The sequence below is a fragment of the Clytia hemisphaerica genome, unplaced genomic scaffold (assembly GCF_902728285.1).
Source record: "Clytia hemisphaerica strain Z4C2 unplaced genomic scaffold, Clytia hemisphaerica genome assembly, whole genome shotgun sequence".
NCBI lineage: Eukaryota > Metazoa > Cnidaria > Hydrozoa > Leptothecata > Clytiidae > Clytia > Clytia hemisphaerica.
The window spans coordinates 356,176-376,553 of record NW_027104229.1 but is presented as its reverse complement, the minus strand read 5'-3'; the positions used below and the strand labels follow the sequence as shown (position 1 = coordinate 376,553).

The 20,378-nt window shown below is 35.4% G+C and overlaps 1 protein-coding gene across 2 annotated transcripts in view; it reads left to right on the top strand.

Annotated features, from left to right (window-relative positions):
* Positions 1-20,378, top strand: part of LOC136815884 (TPR repeat-containing protein DDB_G0287407-like) — a 44,565-nt gene that overhangs the window by 2,267 nt on the left and 21,920 nt on the right. The window contains exons 1-19 of one of the 2 annotated variants that reach the window (XM_067072332.1): positions 1,236-1,339; positions 1,657-1,843; positions 3,908-4,124; positions 5,068-5,136; positions 5,439-5,545; positions 5,824-5,957; positions 6,575-6,702; positions 7,143-7,244; positions 7,578-7,670; positions 8,375-8,431; positions 12,742-12,887; positions 13,803-13,911; positions 14,680-14,784; positions 15,693-15,866; positions 17,546-17,733; positions 18,338-18,524; positions 18,954-19,101; positions 19,431-19,587; positions 19,989-20,094. In XM_067072332.1, the coding sequence (XP_066928433.1) occupies positions 1,300-1,339; positions 1,657-1,843; positions 3,908-4,124; positions 5,068-5,136; positions 5,439-5,545; positions 5,824-5,957; positions 6,575-6,702; positions 7,143-7,244; positions 7,578-7,670; positions 8,375-8,431; positions 12,742-12,887; positions 13,803-13,911; positions 14,680-14,784; positions 15,693-15,866; positions 17,546-17,733; positions 18,338-18,524; positions 18,954-19,101; positions 19,431-19,587; positions 19,989-20,094 (2,454 nt within the window). In that variant the 5' untranslated portion in view covers positions 1,236-1,299. Of the gene's footprint in view, positions 1-1,235; positions 1,340-1,656; positions 1,844-3,907; positions 4,125-5,067; positions 5,137-5,438; positions 5,546-5,823; positions 5,958-6,574; positions 6,703-7,142; positions 7,245-7,577; positions 7,671-8,374; positions 8,432-12,741; positions 12,888-13,802; positions 13,912-14,679; positions 14,785-15,692; positions 15,867-17,545; positions 17,734-18,337; positions 18,525-18,953; positions 19,102-19,430; positions 19,588-19,988; positions 20,095-20,378 lie in introns of those variants that run through there. The other variant, XM_067072333.1, reaches the window with a different exon arrangement.

The following is a 20,378-nucleotide window of genomic DNA, read 5'->3' as shown; positions in this document are numbered from 1 at the left end:
ATTGTCCGGTGGGAAAAAATATCCTTCTCTGACACCGGACATCCGACTTCCTTAAGTCCGGTGTAGAAATTGTCCTGTGGTAAAAAAAATTTCATTTTACACCAGACTTTTGCATGTCCGGTGTTCGTTAAGTCCGGTGCGTCGGTAGGGTCCTGCTAAATCTTGGTACCATTTTCAACTTTCCCCCAACTTGCATTGCCTTCCTCTTGACAATGAAGAAAAAGAAATTTGCGACATCTCGACTTGTTGAAGCGCATGACGTCAAATTACACGCTCATAACATAATTTGTCCATTATCTTGGAGCTGTGCGCGGTTTTGGGGCCCGGCGCTCTATGATTCTCCAATCAGTTAGTGGAAGTACCTCAATTTTAAGCATATTCAATTCAAAGTTCACAATAAGGACTTTCTTTTTATCATGGAAACCAAAGGAGTGAGAAAAAGTCATAAAATTAAAAGTCAGCGCTCCGTGGTTGTGACATACTTTAAGGGGTATAAGCTTTGGCGAGGAGGACTTTCGTGAATTCGGCAAAATTTTTCGTTTTCGTTCTCCAATTTTTACATGAAGGTTACGGGATTAGAAGTGTGGACCAATTTTACTTTTGTTTTCAGTGGTTTTATTATATTTCAAGCCAACATCTTAGCAACAGGGTACTCACCCATAGTTACAGGGATTTGTGCAAAAAACCAAAGGGCTGGACAAAATGTTGGTTTGCCGTCACCAGGCCTTATATTTTGGGTTAACAGTTTTTTTGACGTATTCAATTTTTTAAGAGTCAAACTTTCCCTTCAGAACGCCACGCGTCAAGCTGGTAGTTTATAATTAGAGAAAAACTTAATGTTCTATCTGAAAATGAAAATCAACAGTGTTTACAAGTTTTGATTTCATTGTTTGAAGTTAAAAAAAAAACAAGTCTGCTTTAAAATGGCAATAAAACTTTTTTGGGTGGGCAGGGTTCAAGGTAGGGTTGGTCGGGTGACGGCAAATCAACATTCCAGACTAGCTTCTTTTATTCAATGATTTTTTACTGGACTAGAAAGATTTTCAGAGACTATTATTTATTTCAAGGTTATAATTTAGTCTGTTGTCTACTCAGTATTGTAGTTAATGTTTCTGTCTTGCCAAAGACCTAATCCTCCTTTTTTGTGTTTTAATTTTCATCACTTTTTTGTACTGGATTTAGTACTTAGGCTGTATATTATTTGGAACATATAACATTATCTTTAAAAATGAATAAAAAGATAATAAGAATCTCCTTTGGTACATTCAAGGTCACTTTAAAAAAATGTCACTATGAACAATGGGATCCATTGTTGCTAAAAAGAAGAAGAAAGAAACTAGTAAGATCATGCGTCTTGATTATTTTATACATCAAAGTTTATTATTTTTCCAATTCAGTTGAATTTCAAACACCCAAATTTGGAAAAAATAATTCACTTCTAGAACCTTAATAATAAAAGTACTGCAAATTTATGTACTGTATTGTTTTTTCTTGGTCAAACCAACGAACAGAAAAATTGAGAAAACTTTTTAGAGGATCATATGATGTGTCATATTTTTTTGTACAAGAAACCTTCCTTACCAGTTTACTAAGACCAGTAAAAGCACAAAGATAATAAAAGGTTTAACAATAATTATTATTACTTGATATTTTTAGGTTCTGGGGCTCAGGATAGTGCTGGTCAATCAAGGGGAGCTCAACCACCTGGAAGTGTTAGCCAAAACAATAATAACCACCCTCCAAAGCAAGAAGTTTCTGAATGCAAAGAGGAACCAGTTCAACAAGGAATTGATGAATCTAAAGAACAACCCATTAAAATAATTAAAACAGTCAAAGCACCTGAGTAAGTTGATTTCCAAAAAAAAATTTATCAAACTGATGCTGGTCAAAAATAGAGGGGGTATTTGTGACATTTTTGTTGAGGTTTACATTTAGCCCTATAAAATGTGCTAAGTTTGAGGTTGACAACTGAAACTTTAGTATGGTTAGGCTGAATAATTTTGCTTTCTAGGCATATAAGTATCTTTTTATGAGGTTTACCCTAACTCGAGATACGTTTTTTTGAAGTGGGAGCAAAAGTTGAGGTTAACATGACCTGAGGTTGACACTGTTAGGGTTCTTTGACACCCTGTAAGTTGACTTTTGAATTAGATTTTGGATATGTTATAGCTCTGAAATTATTTCAAAGGGTTAAAAATTGCTATGAAGGGTGTTATTTGAGGTTGACATTTATTAAATGGCTCCAAAAATGAGGTTAACATTAGTTTTGTGCATAATTTTGACAAAGGTAGATAAATATGATGACTTTGGTTTACAAAATATCATTATTGACCATCTAAAAATCTTTTTTCCAAGGAAATATCTGTTATTTGAGCAAGTTTTGAGGTTGACAACAACGTTTATTTCAATGCAAGGTAAAGTGCCTTATGGTGGGAACAGCCAGAAGCTCTTTTAAAATCATTTGTAAACCTCAATTATATTTGTTTTTAAGACAGAAAGACTATGGAATTGGATTTAAATGATTATTGAAGCGTTTTTTGAGGTTGACAGCCCATAAAGCCTTTTCTCCCCACTTTTAACTCAATACAGACTTTTTCGGCTTGTCAACCTCAAAAACAGCTCATTTTAATGGGTTTTGTTTAAAATCTATCTTTGCTTAGCTTTTTTGCCTTACTTAAAACATATTGTAATGTTCAAAGTCCAAATTTTGAGGTTTACAGTGCATTTTAATAACTTCGACTTTGTCAACCTCAAATTAGGTAATATAACATAAAAACTTGGTTCTTTTAACACTTTTTGTCTTGTATAACTATCCAAGAGGCTAATCTCACCATTTTTTACATTTCCTTTTTAGTTCCCTTTTCTGAGGATGACATTTCCTTGAAATGGTCATTTTTGGTCTGTCAACCTCAAACTGGCTCGAATAAGGGAAATACCTATATCCATGGCTTTGTCTTCATTAGCTCTATCCCCTCCTGAAATCTTATTTCAGGATACCAAGATTTGAGAAAGTTATTGACAAAATTCTAAATTTGGTGTTTTTTTGGAGAAATAAAAATGTCACACTATTTTTGACTAGCATCAACTTTAATAAAGCACAAGGAGTATGTATTTTATTGGAAACTTTTTAAGACCTCAAGTAGAATTTGTATGTATTTAGTCACTTTCAACAAAGAAACAATTAAACAATACTAGGAAATATGGATAGTCTTATTTGTTGATACCCCACAATAAATAATATCATGGCTTCAAAAATAAGGAAACAATTTGTACGATTTTTGTTGTTTTGATAATTGCACTTAAAATTAACATCATGATAGATATATAAACTGTTTTATTTTTTATTTTTCGAAGTTATAAATTTCATTTTCAATTTTCAATTTATTTAATTTTGAATGATGAAAAAGGATCAAGTTCTGCTTTCTTTGAATTTAACGCTTTTTTTATTCATATCTGTTTGTATCTGTCTAAATCTGCACAAAAAATATTAAGGTTTGTTTCCAAGAAACGGGGCTTGTATGAGTGTAATATCTAAAGGTTTTATAGAAATGGAGTTTTTCATGCAAAGATGTGAATTTTTATGAATTTCTACAGGATGGTATAGGTTCTTGAAAGTCTTGAAAACTAGACAACCTGTTTGCATTTTTACTTTGCTATGACTCAAATTATTTCCCTTTTGTAAAGAAAAAACTACAAAATTAATTTTCGAAATGCATTGTCAAATTTTAAATCGTTGGTTACTTATATTCTCAGGAACACCGCAAACTCTCTCATAAGAGTATATTTTTAAAAACCTTGAAAAAGATCCAGGATAAAAATCTTAAAAATATGTAAAAATCCTTGGGGACATTGGAAGTGGGTATAAAAAGCTCTATAAAAACCATGTTTCTTTGTTTTTCTTTTACAGGGCAAAAGCAGAGGAAGTCAAGTTATCTTTTGAAGAAGTTGTAGCTTTGAAGCCAACTTCCCCTGATGAGATGTGGAATATCGTAAAACAGTCTAGTGATGCAAACAAAATCAATTTGCAGCCTGCAACCAGCCGTAAAGGTTGGAAAACTATCAGGCTGTTTGTATCATCAACTTTCAAAGATTTTCATCAAGAACGAGAAGTCCTTGTCAAAGAGGTAAATAACTCAATATCGCACTTAAGGTTTTACACCAAAGTAATAATCAATAACATTTTGTTGAGATTACCAAATTTTTATGCTTATAAAAAGTTGTTCTACTATTTTTGTATCATTTTGGTAAAATTCTTGCTATGCTTATTAGAGGTTTTTCATGTTGGGTCAAGTTATGCCATTATGGAAGCAAATTTTTAAATTTTTATTACTACTAGCCTGGTTAACCAAGCCAGTTTTTACAAGGCCAAGATACGGCTGAAGACAAAATAGCGTTATCGGTGCTTTAAAGATTTTTATGATGTACGGAATTTTAAGTTTGCCTTGAAAAACTGGCTTGGGTGAAGCGCGCGTTCATACTTTGAACGCAGAAGTCGGTGAGGCTCGGCAAGCATTTGGCCCCTTCTAATTGGCCATAATAGACCATGTGATAAGAAACGAAATTTTTCGTTTGTTTTGAAAACGCTTTTTACTTTTCAACAAAAGAAATATTTTATATAATATAACATTATAACATATTTTATTCTGTACTTTTTGTATAAAAAGAAAGATATATTTTTCTCTCTCCCTCTTTTAATTTGAAAAACCTTTATAAAAATGAATTAAAAAGAAGTTGAGTAAATAGGGAGGAGGGTGTATTTATCTAACAAATTCCTTATTTTTATATTTTTACTTTTTTTATGCGAATGAGTTATGGGAAATCTTTTGTTGAAAAATATGTGTTGAACAAATTATACAAATTTATGTGCATTTACAAAAACGTGCCCGGGAAAATTTGAAATTTCGTTTTTGTCAGTTGATAAGAAACCGAGTTTACTTGTACTAAGCCAGATATTCAGTCACAACTTACCATCAGATTTTACTAAGTGACTGAATCAATCTGACTTAGATTTCTAGGCTATATTACTACATTGTTCTGTCATTGAATTTTCAATTTTTCATCTTCTAGGTATTTCCAGATCTTCGTTTATGGTGTGAAGCAAGGAAACTTCGTCTTGTTGAATGTGATTTAAGATGGGTAAGAATGCTATATAAAATACAAGAAACCTACTGTATTAAACTACATCATATCAATATTTTGATAAAGCTTAAGATTGTCCATCTAAAGTAGTTGAGATAGATTCTACCATATTTGAGGACTTTTTTGAGGTCAGAAATTACTCTCTTTTACTTTGTACTCACTGACTATGGAATAAGATAAATCTTTGTGACTTTGATCAGAATTTCTTGTGAAAGCTGTGTCAGCCCTTTATCAGCAAAGAAGTTAAAATTTGTCTAATGTAAAACAACAAAATGACTCTAAATTAACAATTTCTCTAGGGTGTACCAAAAGACTCGACGTCAGAAGAAACCATCAAAATTTGTCTAAGTGAACTGGACAGATGCTGTGAGGATAATACCGCTCCCTTTTTCCTCAACCTAGCTGGGTAGGGAATGATTTTTAGCTTCATAGCCTCAATTTTTAGATACTTTTTCACTTTCTAACTATGTTGTGCCTAGCACAGGGATTATTATTACACGCCATGCATTCTGCATTGTCAGCATAAAAGGTGCACATCCTTTCTATGTATGATACTGTATCTTTAAATATGGTTCAGCTATTTGAGAGCATGGATAACAAATTAAATTTGGTTCATTTATTGACAAAAATGGATTTTTTTGTGTTTAAGAATTCACAAAAGTTTATGTCACAAAATCTTTTTAGTGACCGTGCTGGTTGGATACCAAAATTTGAAGATTTTTCATTGAATCTCGCGTCACAGTACGGGTGGGTGTATGGACTCAGTGTTACTGAAATGGAAATCGTCCATGGTGCTATGAGAAAATTAAACCCAAATGGTAAGATATGTTATTCCATTTTATTTCAACACCCGGCCCCCTTTTCGTAGGTAGACCCGGTGGGATTTTTTCAGCAAGTGGGGGTAAAAATAACAAACCAAAACTCAATGGGGGTTGATTTTCCAATGTCTTTTTGTGGCTGGGAATTTGAATCCCATTGTTTTCGAGTCAGAAAATTCAGTGGGGATGAAAAAAATAGCACAGTATTTTGCAGTGAGGATTGGCTTATCAGATTATTTTCAGCAGGGACAAAAATTAGAGTATAATTTTCCACTTCCACTGGGGACAATATTTTTGCCAATTTTTAACTCTCTTATCACCAAGCCGACACTCCAAATAGAAACTCATCATTGGCGCTACCCAAATAAATGGGACAAGAGTGGAATCTCTGAGTTATCTATAATGAATGTATAATTTTCTTTCATATCGATTGATGTTTAATTTCTCAAGTGTGTCTCCCAATGGTGTAAAAATCAAATTCATACCATGCTTGTATCAAAAGTTTAATTTTTTCATCTTCATATTTCTTCACTCACTGCCTTAAGCACTTGACCATCGTTCCTTATATATCTCTTTTCTAATGTTTAACAATTGATGAAATTGATTTTTCTTTGTAGCCTTGTTTTTGATCCGAGATATTGATGGAAAGGAAAACATTCCTGACGATTTGAAGAATGATTTTGAAGAAGCAGAATTCAAAACAAAACTTGAAAAGCTCAAGGAAACCATTTCAAAAACTTTTCCTGTAAGTTTTATTACTGACAAAACATTTTCATTCAGTATTTCAGTGTTTGGGTATTGGGCTAAAAAAATGTTTCCATTCCTGTATCTTTTACAGACTTAAATTCTAGTATGCTAAATTTATTTACCAGCAAGTATTATTAACCAGTATGTTAGTTTGGACAAAATGACTTACCCATAATCTGGTATTTGGCTGTCTGATATAAGGTACCACCATATAAGTACCTAAATACATGTCATCCATCACTCAAAATATATAGTCTATTTTGTCCAAAAGGATGTCACATTTCCTCAGAAATAGTTCTTCACCCCTTTTGTCACACCCCCTCCTGCAGAAAATTTCGCTCCTTGAAAATCAAAAAAGAAATTTGAGAGATTTTGAATAAAAAATATATTTTTCGGGCATACAATACATGTTGTTGCTGAATTTAATTCACCTTTCAGGAAACCAATGTGAAAAATTATTCAGTGAAATGTCAATTCAATTCTGATGGTTCCATCAAGTTGTCCGGTTTGACTGGTGAAGAATCGGAATTCTCTCATATTGTAAGCCATTTCTTTGTTCCTTTCCTTTCTACATTTTATTGAAAATCCTTTGCCGTTGCATGCATATCAATCTAAAGTGCGTTATCTAAGTTAAATTACGTATCATGTTTTAACTATACATTCACTGTCCAGGAGTTTTGTTAAGTCCTCATTTGATTTTCCAATTCACTCAATAGAGCTCCCATACCTAAGTTAAAATTAACAGCCGTGTCCACATCTACCTTCAGGTATAGGCAGCTAGACAAATAAGGGCCTTTGGGTTACCTTTGACTACAGTCGCCTATTCACTCAGTTAATACTCGTATTTACAATATTAAATGTATTTTTGTTTAGGTTTACAGCTTTTTCCAATCTAAAATCGAGGAACTGTATCCTTTGGATGAAAGCCCTATGGATCCTCTACAAATTCAACGTGATGCTCACGAGGTTCGTGTTTTTTAATTCTATTCTAATTTTTTCTTCAGTTTTAACCCTTTAAACTCAGCAGCCGTGTGTACACGTTTTGAAATATCAAATTAGCGCAAGCTTGTAATTTGAGAGTAAGACAATGGTTTTGGCATCATTGAAAAGGTATTTTTATACTTTTTCTAAAAGCATTCGGTTTATGCCATTTTAAATCAAGTGGTCACGGGTTATAGCCTTATGCCTGGGACTCGGTAATAGTTAACTGAAGAAAAAATAAAAGTTGGAAATTTTCACATTTTTTCAGAAAATGTTGCGCGCTGAAAAGGTTAAATAAAAATTTCAATTTTTCTCAAAATATTTCTCAAAATTGCCCAGAATGACTGAAAATCATGTTTGTAGTTTATTGGAAATTGTTTGAAGCATTAAAAATATTTTTCAAGGGTTTCAATGAATTTACAACTGTTTTTAAAAATGAATTCGAAGAGGTGCATATAAGCAAGACAATAGTCAGAAAACCCTTAAAATGGGGTTTTACACGATTTTTTCGCTAAAATTCTACAGTTTTTTTAATTCGGCTCATAATACCAAGATTTATGGATGTTTTAGGTTTAACGCAGAACTATAAAAAATAACTTACGGACCAGAGGATCTCAAACCAACTGATTATATCCCTTTCAAACGAAAACGATCAGGGCTGTCTCATATCTTATTTTCTTTCTTATTAGATGTTTTTGGACAGTCGTTCGAGTTGTGTGCTTGGTAGAGATAAGATACTTCAACAGGTACGGTTTATTGCTATTTGAAATACCTTATCGCACAAAACTTAGTCGGCCCTGGCCTAAGTGACTAAATTTTGGCTTTGTGACTAAAATTAAGGCCGCCAAAAATTTGGGCCAAATTAAAAGTTTATAATTCGCAACCTTAATTTTAAAAAGGCCTAAGTCCATAGCCATTTAATTTTAAAAAGGCCTAAGTCCAAAGCCATTTAATTTTAAAAAGGCCTAAGTCCAAAAGAGGTGAGTTTTAAAAAGGCCTAAGTCCATTTTTCACATTTTTAGAAAAAGCCAAAAAACTTTTGTTGCTTATAACTTGCTACATATCTATTTTCTGCTGTCGATGTAATGTTTTTCTGGTTTTTATGCTTAATACAAAGTTTTTTAAGCTTGCATTGGTCCAATATGACATTTTTATGTTGAGTGGGGCTCAAAAGTAATGATGTATTGGACTTAGGCCTTTTTAAAACTTAAAAAGTTTTCTGAAAATTGGACTTAGGCCCTAGTTTGTTTTAAACAATTGGGCCTAAGTCCAACAAAAGTTCTATTAAAGGGCCTAAGTCCACAAAATTCATTTCTGCCCTTAATTACTGTTGTAGGAAATAATAAAAGTAATACGACTAGATCCTTAAATTGTTTCAGAAAATTAATGGGCCTAAGTCCTAAGAAAGTTTTATCAAAGGGCCTAAGTCCACAAATAATGAATTTCTTCCCTTTTTTAATACTGTAGGAAATAATGATAAAATGTAATTCAAAAGTCATTCAAAATTTTAACACAAAAGAGTTTAAAGAATGTTATGAGCTCATTTTATCATTAATCATCACAATAGGCATGCCTAGAGTCTTTGTAACATAGCCTATAAGATAAGTTACATATAAAAGATTGTTGTTGCTAGTTAGGTTAAAATCAACGTTTTGCGCAATTCATTTTTTTCGTTCATACTTCAAGCTTGATTATTGCAGTTCTGGCTTTTTTAGCTATTTGATTGAAAGGAAGCTTTTTTTGTTGTGAGATTATACATAAGAAATATCTTTCCATTCTGCTTAGTATTGTATACTGTATTGTGTACTCAGGGGGGGGGGGGTCAATACTAAAATGTAAGACATACATGAGTACTAAAAGGATTTTCGCTAATTTTTGACATACCCCCACCTAATGTTATTTTAGTACACATGTACTAAAATTATTTTGAGCAATTTAACATAGATACCACCCATTTTTTGCCCTTTTACGGCTTTAAATTTACCAAAATGGGGTCATTGTTACAAATCTAGTCGAATTTAGTGCATCAATCTGCAAAATAATATAATTTCATTACTAAACTGTGCTGAACTGTACATAAAGATATTTTTAAAAAATATTTAAAAAATTGGAAAAATTCTGAAAGATTTCTGAAAATTTTTTCGAAAATTCCTGAAAAAAAAAATCAAATTTTTTCCAAAATTGTTAAAAAAATGCTCCATTTTGCCTGATTTTAGAACAAAATACTGAGATTTTTCAAAAATTTCTTTAAGGGACCACCCTTTTTGGTATTTTAGTACACATGGTACTAAAATTATTTTTGAGCTTTTTTGCAGTACCACCACGTCACTAAATGTCATGATGTCTGAGATTTTAGTACCGACCCCCCCCCCTGGTGTACTATACACAGGGGGTGTTAGGGTTAAACTTCAAATTGTTTGTTTACTATTTGTGTACTATTCTGCAGTTTAGGACAACAATCAAGAACATATAGTACCATTACAGTTTACTACAGTAGGACACTAGATATGGTTGGTCAAAGTTATGTATTCAGTTAGGAAGTTCAAAAAAATACATTTTAATCGGAATCTGGTCTAGAGATTTGAGTGCTATACTTATTTCTGTTTTCCAATAAAAGTGAGCTTTTCCTTTGAGGTCATAGAATACAGAATGTATTAAAGCCTTAAGCAGCCTTAAGACTTAAGTGAAAGTGAAGAAAAACTTGCTAAAGTAAAAAAAATTAAACAGTTTTCAAGTAAGGCAAGGAAAATTCATTATCAGTAATTTTTAAGGATAACTTTGAAATCTTTATGTAAGTGAAATACCTTTCAAGGGTGTTTCAAAAGTTAACTTTTATCGACAATATTTCTAAGATCACTTCATAACTTTCAAGAATATTTCTAAGATCACTTTTTTACTGACTCGCTATCTTCGTAACTTTCAAGGGGCCCCTTTCAAGGGTGTTTCTAAGATCACTTTTATCGAATCAATTTTTCTGTTACAGTAACGAAATGTTCCAAGGTCACTTTTATTTTACCTACTTGCTTTCTACGTAACTTTCAAGACTGTATAATTTTAGAAAAAAATATCACTGAATGACCGACAGGATTTTGAGTTTGACAGATAGGATTTCATTTCTGTCGGACATGATTTCGGAGTGACTAAAAATATTTATTTGCAGCCCTGAACACAAAATAGCTTGTTTTTTCAACCGAGTATGATATAGTAAAGTATTCTAGATAATATTAGAATAATTAACAAAATTCAAAAGCTCTACTGAAAAGTAAGTTACATGGAAAGGTTTTAGTAAAACACAAAAAAAAGTTTGATAAATTGACTTATAAAAGCTAGACTGTCAATCAAGCACATGCAAGATATCAAAGGCAAGATAGGAAACAGAAATGAAAGATAAAGAAAGGAAAGGGAAATCAAACATGAAACGCTTTTGTGCTGCAAGACCAGCATCGCTACAGGACTTATGCTGAACTACCTACACAATTAAGTTTGATTATAGTAGACCAGGTTTGTGCAGCACCTGACCCAATTTTTGCAAACAGAACTTTTTTTGAAATGGTGCACAAGGTGCCACGAAATCAGAAACAAAGAAACCTCAGGTTATGCAGGGCAAGGACGCCAGACTTTGAGACTGAGACTAGTTCAGCCCGCATACCCAAGGCAAATAATGGAAGATTCTTAAATGCTAAAACACCTGAAGTCCCATCAGGAAAATTTAGAGGGGAGTAAACAACACTATCTATGCAACCCACTGAGTACCCCAATAGAAAATCTTCAAAAATCTCCCCCACCTGGGTTTTTACAGGATAACCCCACCCTTGCAAAGGAATCTCCTCACTTTGCACCTGGGTGAAATTCAAGGTAGTTTCAGTCACCCCATTCAATCTTTCAAACAAAACCTTTTATAAGCTTTCCTAAGCTTCAAACAAAATTGCTTATAATGCAATAGATCGTAAAAAAACACAAACCTTGAGAATATACAATACCATAGAAATTGACCAAAAAAACATTGACAACTGAAAACCTAAAAACTATTTTGATCCATTTAGGCCCTTTTAATGTGGATTAGATCCTTTGAATGGACTTAGGCCCTTTGAGTATGGACTTAGGCCCATTAAACATGGACTTAGGCCTATTAAATGGACTTAGGCCTTTTTAAAATTAAAGTTTTCTTTTGCGATGGACTTAGGCCCATGATCTATAAACACTGGATGGACTTAGGCCTTTTTAAAACTAAACACACTTTTTATCTAACCTTCATCGAGAAATTTTAAGGCCTTTTAAGCATAAAATCTTTACATTATACACATCAAAAGGAAGCTAGTGACTCATAGATGCAGAAAGTACAAAAAACTCATTTTTCATAAAAATGGACTTAGGCCTCTTTAAAATTGGGGGGTAAGTGGACTTAGGCCTTTTTAAAATTGAGGGGTTAGTGGACTTAGGCCTTTTTAAAATTGAGGGGTAAGTGGACTTAGGCCTTTTTAAAATTAAGGTTGCGAATTAAGCTTTCCTTATTTTCCAGTATTTTAAGCTTTCTCCTATTTTCCATCTGCTTGTAAATTAAAAAATGGCCCAAATTTTTAGTCGGTCTTAATTATTAGTCGGCCCTTAGTGACTAAATTTTGACGAGGTGAGTAAAATTAGGACCGACTATAATTAAGGCCGACTAAATTTTGGCCGATAAGGTAGATTAAACAGAAAGTGGAGCGACTGCTTAAAAGTTGAAGTTTTCATAATCTTTCATGTAACTTCATCTGCATGTAGCTCAACTATGATCTCTTTTTAATAAAGGGAAGCTAGAAATTTGACAAAAAGCGAAAAAATTATAGCTATGTACAATGAAATTTCAAAAGAATCCTATTTGATTGAAAGGGGAATTTGTTTGCTGCTTTTAAAATCTTGATAAATTCAGTCCGTAATGGGTTTTCAGAACTGATTTCCCAAAAAAATAGCCATTTTATTATTTAGTATCAAATAAACTATCTTTTCTGGATTGAATTTGAAGACCTTATATTCTTGTGAGTTTTTCTCAACATTCCATCTTTTAAACTTTTTACAGATTGAAGATTACGTCATGAAGGGACATACGACTGAAGCACCTTTACTAGTGGTTGGGATTGCTGGTGCAGGGAAGAGTGCCTTAATGGCTAAAAGTGCTCATCGAGCTACCGAACTCGTTACTGATGGAGCTATTACTATGCCAGGGTTAGTTTCAGTATCGCAACTTTTCCCTCTGTATTCTGACGGTATCTTTAGTCCAGTTGAGATGCAAACGCACGATTTCTGTCCTGTCAATAGGAGGGTTTTGGTCAAATGACCCACACAAATAAAGATTGATAATGATTCTCGTCCAGATTCATAAAACATAGTTATGATACTGTAAAGTTTAAATTGGTCTGAAGATTTATTTGGAAATAATTCTGTTAACAATTTTAACAAATTTTTTTCAAGATTCGATGCATTATTTTACGCATCTAAAAAATTCTATTTACTTATCCATTTTTTGAAACCATCGGGAGTAGAAAGGACTTTGAAAATGTTAGTCTTTGAATTACTTTATAGAAATAAAAAAATGTTTAACAATTGATAAAAAAACTAGCAAATATAATCCCGAGAAACATACGAAAAAATCGATGGTGAAAATCAATTGATGGAATCAAATCAAATAATCGTGCTATAAAACTGGTGTCCGATGACCCTTTTCCACCGGCAAGTCCCTAGCGAGCACCTCACTAAAAACCGGGATTTTTCATCTCGTTTCTTAGTGAGTTCCACTTTGACGATTTTCGAAAAATAAAAGCCTTTCACTTTCTATGACGCAAATTCGATATTTTTGCTACTGCAAAAAAGCCCTACCTGAGCTCAAAACATTCGAAAAAGTTGCAAAGTGGAATAGACGTTAATTGCGTAGAAAAACGCAGGTGACGTCTAGTATAGGCTAGCAAGCCCCCCCCCTCCCCCCAAAAAAATCAATGTTGGGGTTGCGGAATTTTGATATTTGGGGATGGAGTGAATAAACAGCTCTGTCCAGGATTGTACGACTAATTTAAAATGATTAAAGGTTTCAAAATTCAAAGAGGTGACTGAAAACACAACATTTTGTTTTGTTTATTTATGTAGGAATGTGAAGAAATGTCGTGTGTTTTTCCATTTCGTCGGTGCGACACCACGGTCAACAGATCTGGCATCCTTTCTTCAGCGACTTGTCAAAGAAATCAACCCTAGTCAGGTAAGAACACTGACCTTTATACACCCTGTACTAAGCGATATCTGCCATCTTTGATCGGAGTTTTAACAAAGTGGTACCCGAAAAAAACCTCCATCGCAGTGTTAAAATTCAAAGTCAAAAGTGCTACATCATACGTGGAAAATAGATCTAGCACTCTCTATTCATTTACACCGCTATCGAGTAGTGGTACACCACAAAGATTTATGATTGGCCGGGATCGAGAAACTGCTGCCAAGATTTTATATAAAACCCAGTGGGTAACAGATTTTCGACAAGGTTTCGAGAACGCACGTATACGCTCCACCACATTGGCTTTCAGCTTCAATTTAGTTAGGCAGATAATTCACGAACGGAAACGGAAAATGTCATAGGCTATTGGAAATTCGAAATGTGATTGGCTGAACCATGCTAGCCTATTACATTTTCAGTTCTCGTTAACGTTAGTAAATTCTCTGAGATGTAATCAGTTTATTACAGATCTGTTCTGCTCCGAAACCAAATGAAGTTACCATAATGGTTAGAAGTTTCCCTCAGCCAACTGGGAACACTCCGACTATAGAAAACAATGGCTATATAAATAATGGCTATCAGACAAGACAACATCGTCCCCGTGTATTCCAGGCTTTATTATGTTACTAGATATGGTAGGCTATTATCTGGCGCTATCCAGTAAGCATCAAAAAGCCGATAATACACAGGGCTAGATTGAATTTTTACCATGTCAATTTGACCGTTTGTTTTATAAGGTTCTCTATTTTCATCTTATAGAAAGAAGGATTGAGCGATTTGGATTCCCTCATTTCACTATCTTACAACTTACTGGAAAACGAAAGTACCGAACCAGTTATTGTCTTTGTTGATGCCATCAACCAGGTACCCCAGTTGACACGCATAATGTTGTTTCAACGTTTATTTAATGTTCGCAACGTCCATATAACGTTAGATGAGCGTTGAAACAACGTTATGAGCTCAATGAGTCTTTATTCAATTCTGCCTCTTCCATTAGAAATCTCTCTTATCATGATACCCGTCAATACTTATCACTTCAACGTCTTCTCACATTACATCACGGATCAAATAGCTGATTGGTTGCAAGTGACGTATTGACTGATTTTACGTAACTTACAACCAATCAGCTATTGGTTCTATGATGTAATCTCAGAAGACACTACAATGGTGCATATCATGAATAAAATTTTTGATTAAATATTTAATGCACCAATCCTTAACGGTGTGGTCGGCTTTTGAGGGGACTGCGGCGGAGTGCAAACTTTTTTAAACATTCGAATAGCGTAGTAATCAAATCAACGTTAATTTATCTTACATTTTTCACAAAAAGTGTTCCTACATTTGTGTTTTCGATATCGTCATCGTCGAAAGAAATTTCCTTGTAAAAATTCATTACCAGTCTCCTGAAAAACTGACCATGCCGCTAAGGATTATTAGGTGTATTCGTGCTAGCAACAAAAAATGTTCAAAATTCATAACGATACTCCAGTTTTTATACTTTTATATAGTGTTCCAGCGTTTGTTCTGCCTTTTAAGAACACAGAAGAATCATGTCTGAATAAAAATAAGACAGCGTTCAGCGTATGTCCTTCCATTTGCTTACACAGCATTTTAAACAAAATTGTAAAGAAACCTTTCTATCCCTCCCGAATTGGGCGAACACAAACTTTGAGACATTCTGTTGTTTATTTTGCTTTGTCAGCATAAAGAGGCGCACCTTCTACTATATCATAAAAACGAATAACTTTAAATGTAATACTTACTCTTTTTAGATGGACGAAGACAAGCAACAATATTTGAATCGATGGCTTCCCGAGAAACTGTCACCGAACGTTCGAGTTGTTTTATCCACGATTGAATCCACTACCAGTCATCAAACGATTCGAGCGTTCAAATCTTCTCCTGTCGAAACCATATGCGGACCATTGGATAAAGACTCAAGACAGGTACCCTTTTTGAATACATCAGTAGTTTTTCTTTAACTCCAACCTCAATATAACTCGAATGTCTCCTTAACTTGAATAATACCTCGTAAACCTTACTCCGTATATTTTGTACTCCCCGTGCAATCCACTATATTTTGAATAAACCAGCTGCACTAAAAAGTTACCCCTAGAAGTCAAGAGCAATTAAGAAAAAGTAGCAATCCGAAATTGTATTTCAAATTGCTACACTGTGATGAAATATCCAATTAAAGGTGTGAAATTAAATAAAGATTCTGCCTTTAGTAAGAAAATCGGTGACCGTAGTCGGAAGCGACCCCCTAAAGGCCGGTGTCCACTTTCGCGCGAGGCGCGCGAAACTTTTCACATTATTTGTAACGTCATTGGTTGATTGAAAGAAGAAGCAATTTCATTGGTCAAAATTGACGTAACGGTTGAAAAAAGTTGAACTTCCTTCAACTATTTTTTTGTTCGCGCGAAACTTTTTTATGACGTAATCTTTTCTTCTGGCAAAAACGGTTAAGAAAAATCGCGCGCTTCGCATCGGCCTTAAGGTAGGGGAAGGCGCCACTCTTTCTCCCTGGATTGTCGGAAGCGACCCCCTAAGGTAGGGGAAGGCGCCACTCTTTCTCCCTGGATTGTCGGAAGCGACCCCCTAAGGTAGGGGAAGGCGCCACTCTTTCTCCCTGGATTGTCGGAAGCGACCCCCTAAGGTAGGGGAAGGCGCCGCTCTTTCTCCCTGGATTGTCGGAAGCGACCCCCGAAGGTAGGGGAAGGGGCCACTCTTTCTCCCTGGATTGTCGGAAGCGACCCCCTAAGGTAGGGGAAGGCGCCACTCTTTCTCCCTGGATTGTCGGAAGCGACCCCCTAAGGTAGGGGAAGGCGCCGCTCTTTCTCCCTGGATTGTCGGAAGCGACCCCCTAAGGTAGGGGAAGGCGCCGCTCTTTCTCCCTGGATTGTCGGAAGCGACCCCCAAAGGTAGGAGAAGGCGCCACTCTTTCTCCCTGGATTGTCGGAAGCGACCCCCTAAGGTAGGGGAAGGCGCCACTCTTTCTCCCTGGATTGTCGGAAGCGACCCCCTAAGGTAAGGGAAGGCGCCGCGCTTTTCTCCCTGGATTGTCGGAAGCGACCCCCTAAGGTAGGGGAAGGCGCCGCTCTTTCTCCCTGGATTGTCGAAGCGACCCCCTAAGGTAGGGAAGGCGCCGCTCTTTCTCCCTTATTGTCGGAAAGCGACCCCCAAAGTAGGAGAAGGCGCCGCTTTCTCCCTGGATTGTCGGAAGCGACCCCCAAAGGTAGGAGAAGGCGCCACTCTTTCTCCCTGGATTGTTCCACTCACCTTGGTTTTTTCTTGATTGCTGAGCGTCAACTAGAGAGACGTCAAGTAGCAATTTGTACTAACTATTAAGTCCGGCTGGGGGTCGAACCATAGATTTAAAAAGCAGGCAAAAAAAGATAAATATCGGGAAAATATTGTTGCTATTGTTTTCAAAAAGCTGCGAAATTCTCTTGTAATGTCACGTGACTTAGGTAGGATTTCCTACCTAACCACGGCACACTTTTCAGCAAAAGTACGCCATAAATCGCCATAAATCTATGGATCGAACCCAAGACCTTGTGCACCGTAGCCGAACGCTCTACCTTTGTACTAAAGCCTGCCTTTAAATAACGGTTTATTGTTACAGGCTATAGTGGAGAACATTCTAAGAGCGTACAACAAACGTCTACATGACGATCAAATGAAAGTTCTCCTTGATAAAGACGGATCAAGCAATCCACTATGGCTGACGTTGGCTTGCGAAGAATTACGTGTCTACGGAAAGTTTGAAACGTTGACCGATAAAATACACGAGTTGCCAGATGATCTGATCAGGTTTGTATACAGTACACTGTCCGAAATAGTATCGATTTCTAGTTTACTACAATCAGTGTCATAACATTTTGGTAATTTTGGCTATTTTACCATTTTTCGAAAATTGAAGTTCGAGTGAGAATGTCAATTTCGGGACTTCAACTTGATTTCATCGAATATTTCGATCTGGGAGGGATTTATTGGTTTCTAGGCTTTATTTACTTCAAGTACCAATATTTACCGGCCCGTGTGGTTTTTATACAAATTCCGGATTGAAAGTAATATTCTCCGCTAGATTTCTAAAAATATACCACTCGAAAACAAAAGAAATAAATGAGGAAAATTTTCGAGATTTAAAAAAACGGGTGGCCTAATTGCCGGGGGGAATTGTACTTCTGAAAACCCAAAAATAAAAGGTAAATATAGGCTAAAATCAGGCTATTTAGAGCAAAATAAGGGGCCTTCTCTTTGACAGCTGAAAATATTCTTGAAAATTAATAAACAGGGGGGGGGGGGGGTTTGGAAAATTTTCAAAAATTGACAAGCAGGGGGGGGGCGTTTGTTTGGAACCTAAGAGTACGAGAATTGCAATAGCATTATTAATAAACAACATTCACGTTTCTAGTCTGGAGGAGACAGTGTTTGCACGTTTCGAGAAAGAGACTGGTGGAGAACTCATGAAAGCATGCGTGTGTATGTTGGAAGTGTCAAGACACGGACTGTTGGAAACGGAATTGTTAGCGTTGCTAGGCGAAAAGAAGAACGTAGAGATACCGGAATACCAAGAAATTGACGAAGAAGCCTTGCTTGGGGTAAGATTAAAATTTGATTTTTTTAGTCGATGTTTCGTACGTAGTTTGGTAATTGTTACATTTGTACAGTAAATTCTTAATCGCTGTTCCCGATGTACCACGGTTATTATTTTTGATTTTTTGTTCTTATTCGTCAAGCTAAAATTCATCAGTCTTTAAAGTGTGACTTTCTTTGCAAATTTTCCATCTACGTATATTCTTTTTTTACCTGGCAAAAACAACGAAAATCTAAGCAAAAACATATTACAAAATATACTACCGGGCAACTTAATCGCGCCATCCAGTCCATAAAAAATAAGTGGACCCCGGGCTATTGTTCGTCAAGCTAAAATTCATCACGGTCTTTCCATTGTGACCTTTTTTGCAAATTTTCAATCTACGTATATTTTATATTCTTTTACCTTGTAATCTTGTTTGTTTTACATACAGAAAACGCAAACTAAAACAGAGACCACAGAAAATATTGAAGAGACGAAACAAAACCTAACTAAACTCGTTCAAGAAACGTACGTCAAGGATGAAAGTAAAAACGAAGGATCGGGAAAAGGTGGAAAGAAAGCCGAAACGAAAGTCAAATGTAAGATTTTTGGTTCATATTACTGTATAAAATTTGTAAAGATTTTCCTTTTACGCGATGAGACCACTGAGCTTTATTATAGACCCTGTAGGTAGCTTCTCAATCCCGGCCAAGCAAAATCTATGCTCGAAGTTAAAAAGAAATGGTGTTGTATGTAGTGCCGTTTTACTTTGATTTTTTAACACAGCAATAGCTTTTTTGCGAGTTTTTACTGAACTTCCAAAACTCTCCTACCGGCTCCAGCCTTATGTTTCATCATCATAGAAGATGCTATCATATAAAACTGCATAAAAACGCTCATTTGTCATATTCTCTCTATTCATTTTTAGTCAAGCGACCAAAAGGAAAACAAATCAATTTCTTACCAGCACGTGATTGGGCGTTGATCTATCGAAATCTGAAACCACTCCTACGCCCGTGTGGTGATTTGGGTGAAGGGCGTTTGGATTTCTATCATCGATCACTCAGTAAAGCTGCCAGAAGAAGGTGAGGGTGGTATTCTCAGATGACGTTTAAAATTTTTCCGCCACGTGATTATGGGGAATCCTGCCTCAGGAGAGTTATATTTTCACCAGCCATTATACATAGGCCCCAGTGAGCTGTTTGATGTGAGAGGGCCCCAAAATCTCTGGAAAAGATTGTCGGCGACATGGTTGGGTGACGGAGACTTTTGTACCTTTAAACACCATAAAACGCAATATTTTTACTTGGTAACTTGGATAGAAACAGATTTTTGCCTTTATATACAGTCTGCAAAAAAAGTGAGGGGTAATGGCCTCCAATGGCTTCGGCGCCCATTTTATTAGGAGTGTTTACCCACGAACGTTGGCTGTTGTTATTGGTTATTTATTGTCTTGTAGTACAATGGTCGTTTTCTTTCCATCTAGGTATTTCAGTGGGGAAGAGAAGATAAAGAAGCACGCATATAATTTTTGGCATGGAGTGTTAGCCGATTATTTTGAAGGCGTTGACGACATGGATAGAAAAGCTGAGGTAACTATAACAAAGTACATAATATGTTTGTAATGAAAGTAAACGGGTTGCTAAAGCTCTAGCACTGAGTTCAGCTAAAGAAATTTAACTAGAATAGTAAGCAACCTTAGGCCTTGAGCTAAAAGTCAAGTTGTTTTTAAAAGAAATGTGTAATAGTTTTCAGTCATGTTTGGAAAATCGTAGAATCGTCGTTTTAGAATGGTGTTCGTGCTCTGTGTATAGATATTTTATTCAACATGCAAAACGTTTAGAAGTCTAGTAGCAAGGTTACAACTACAACCAAG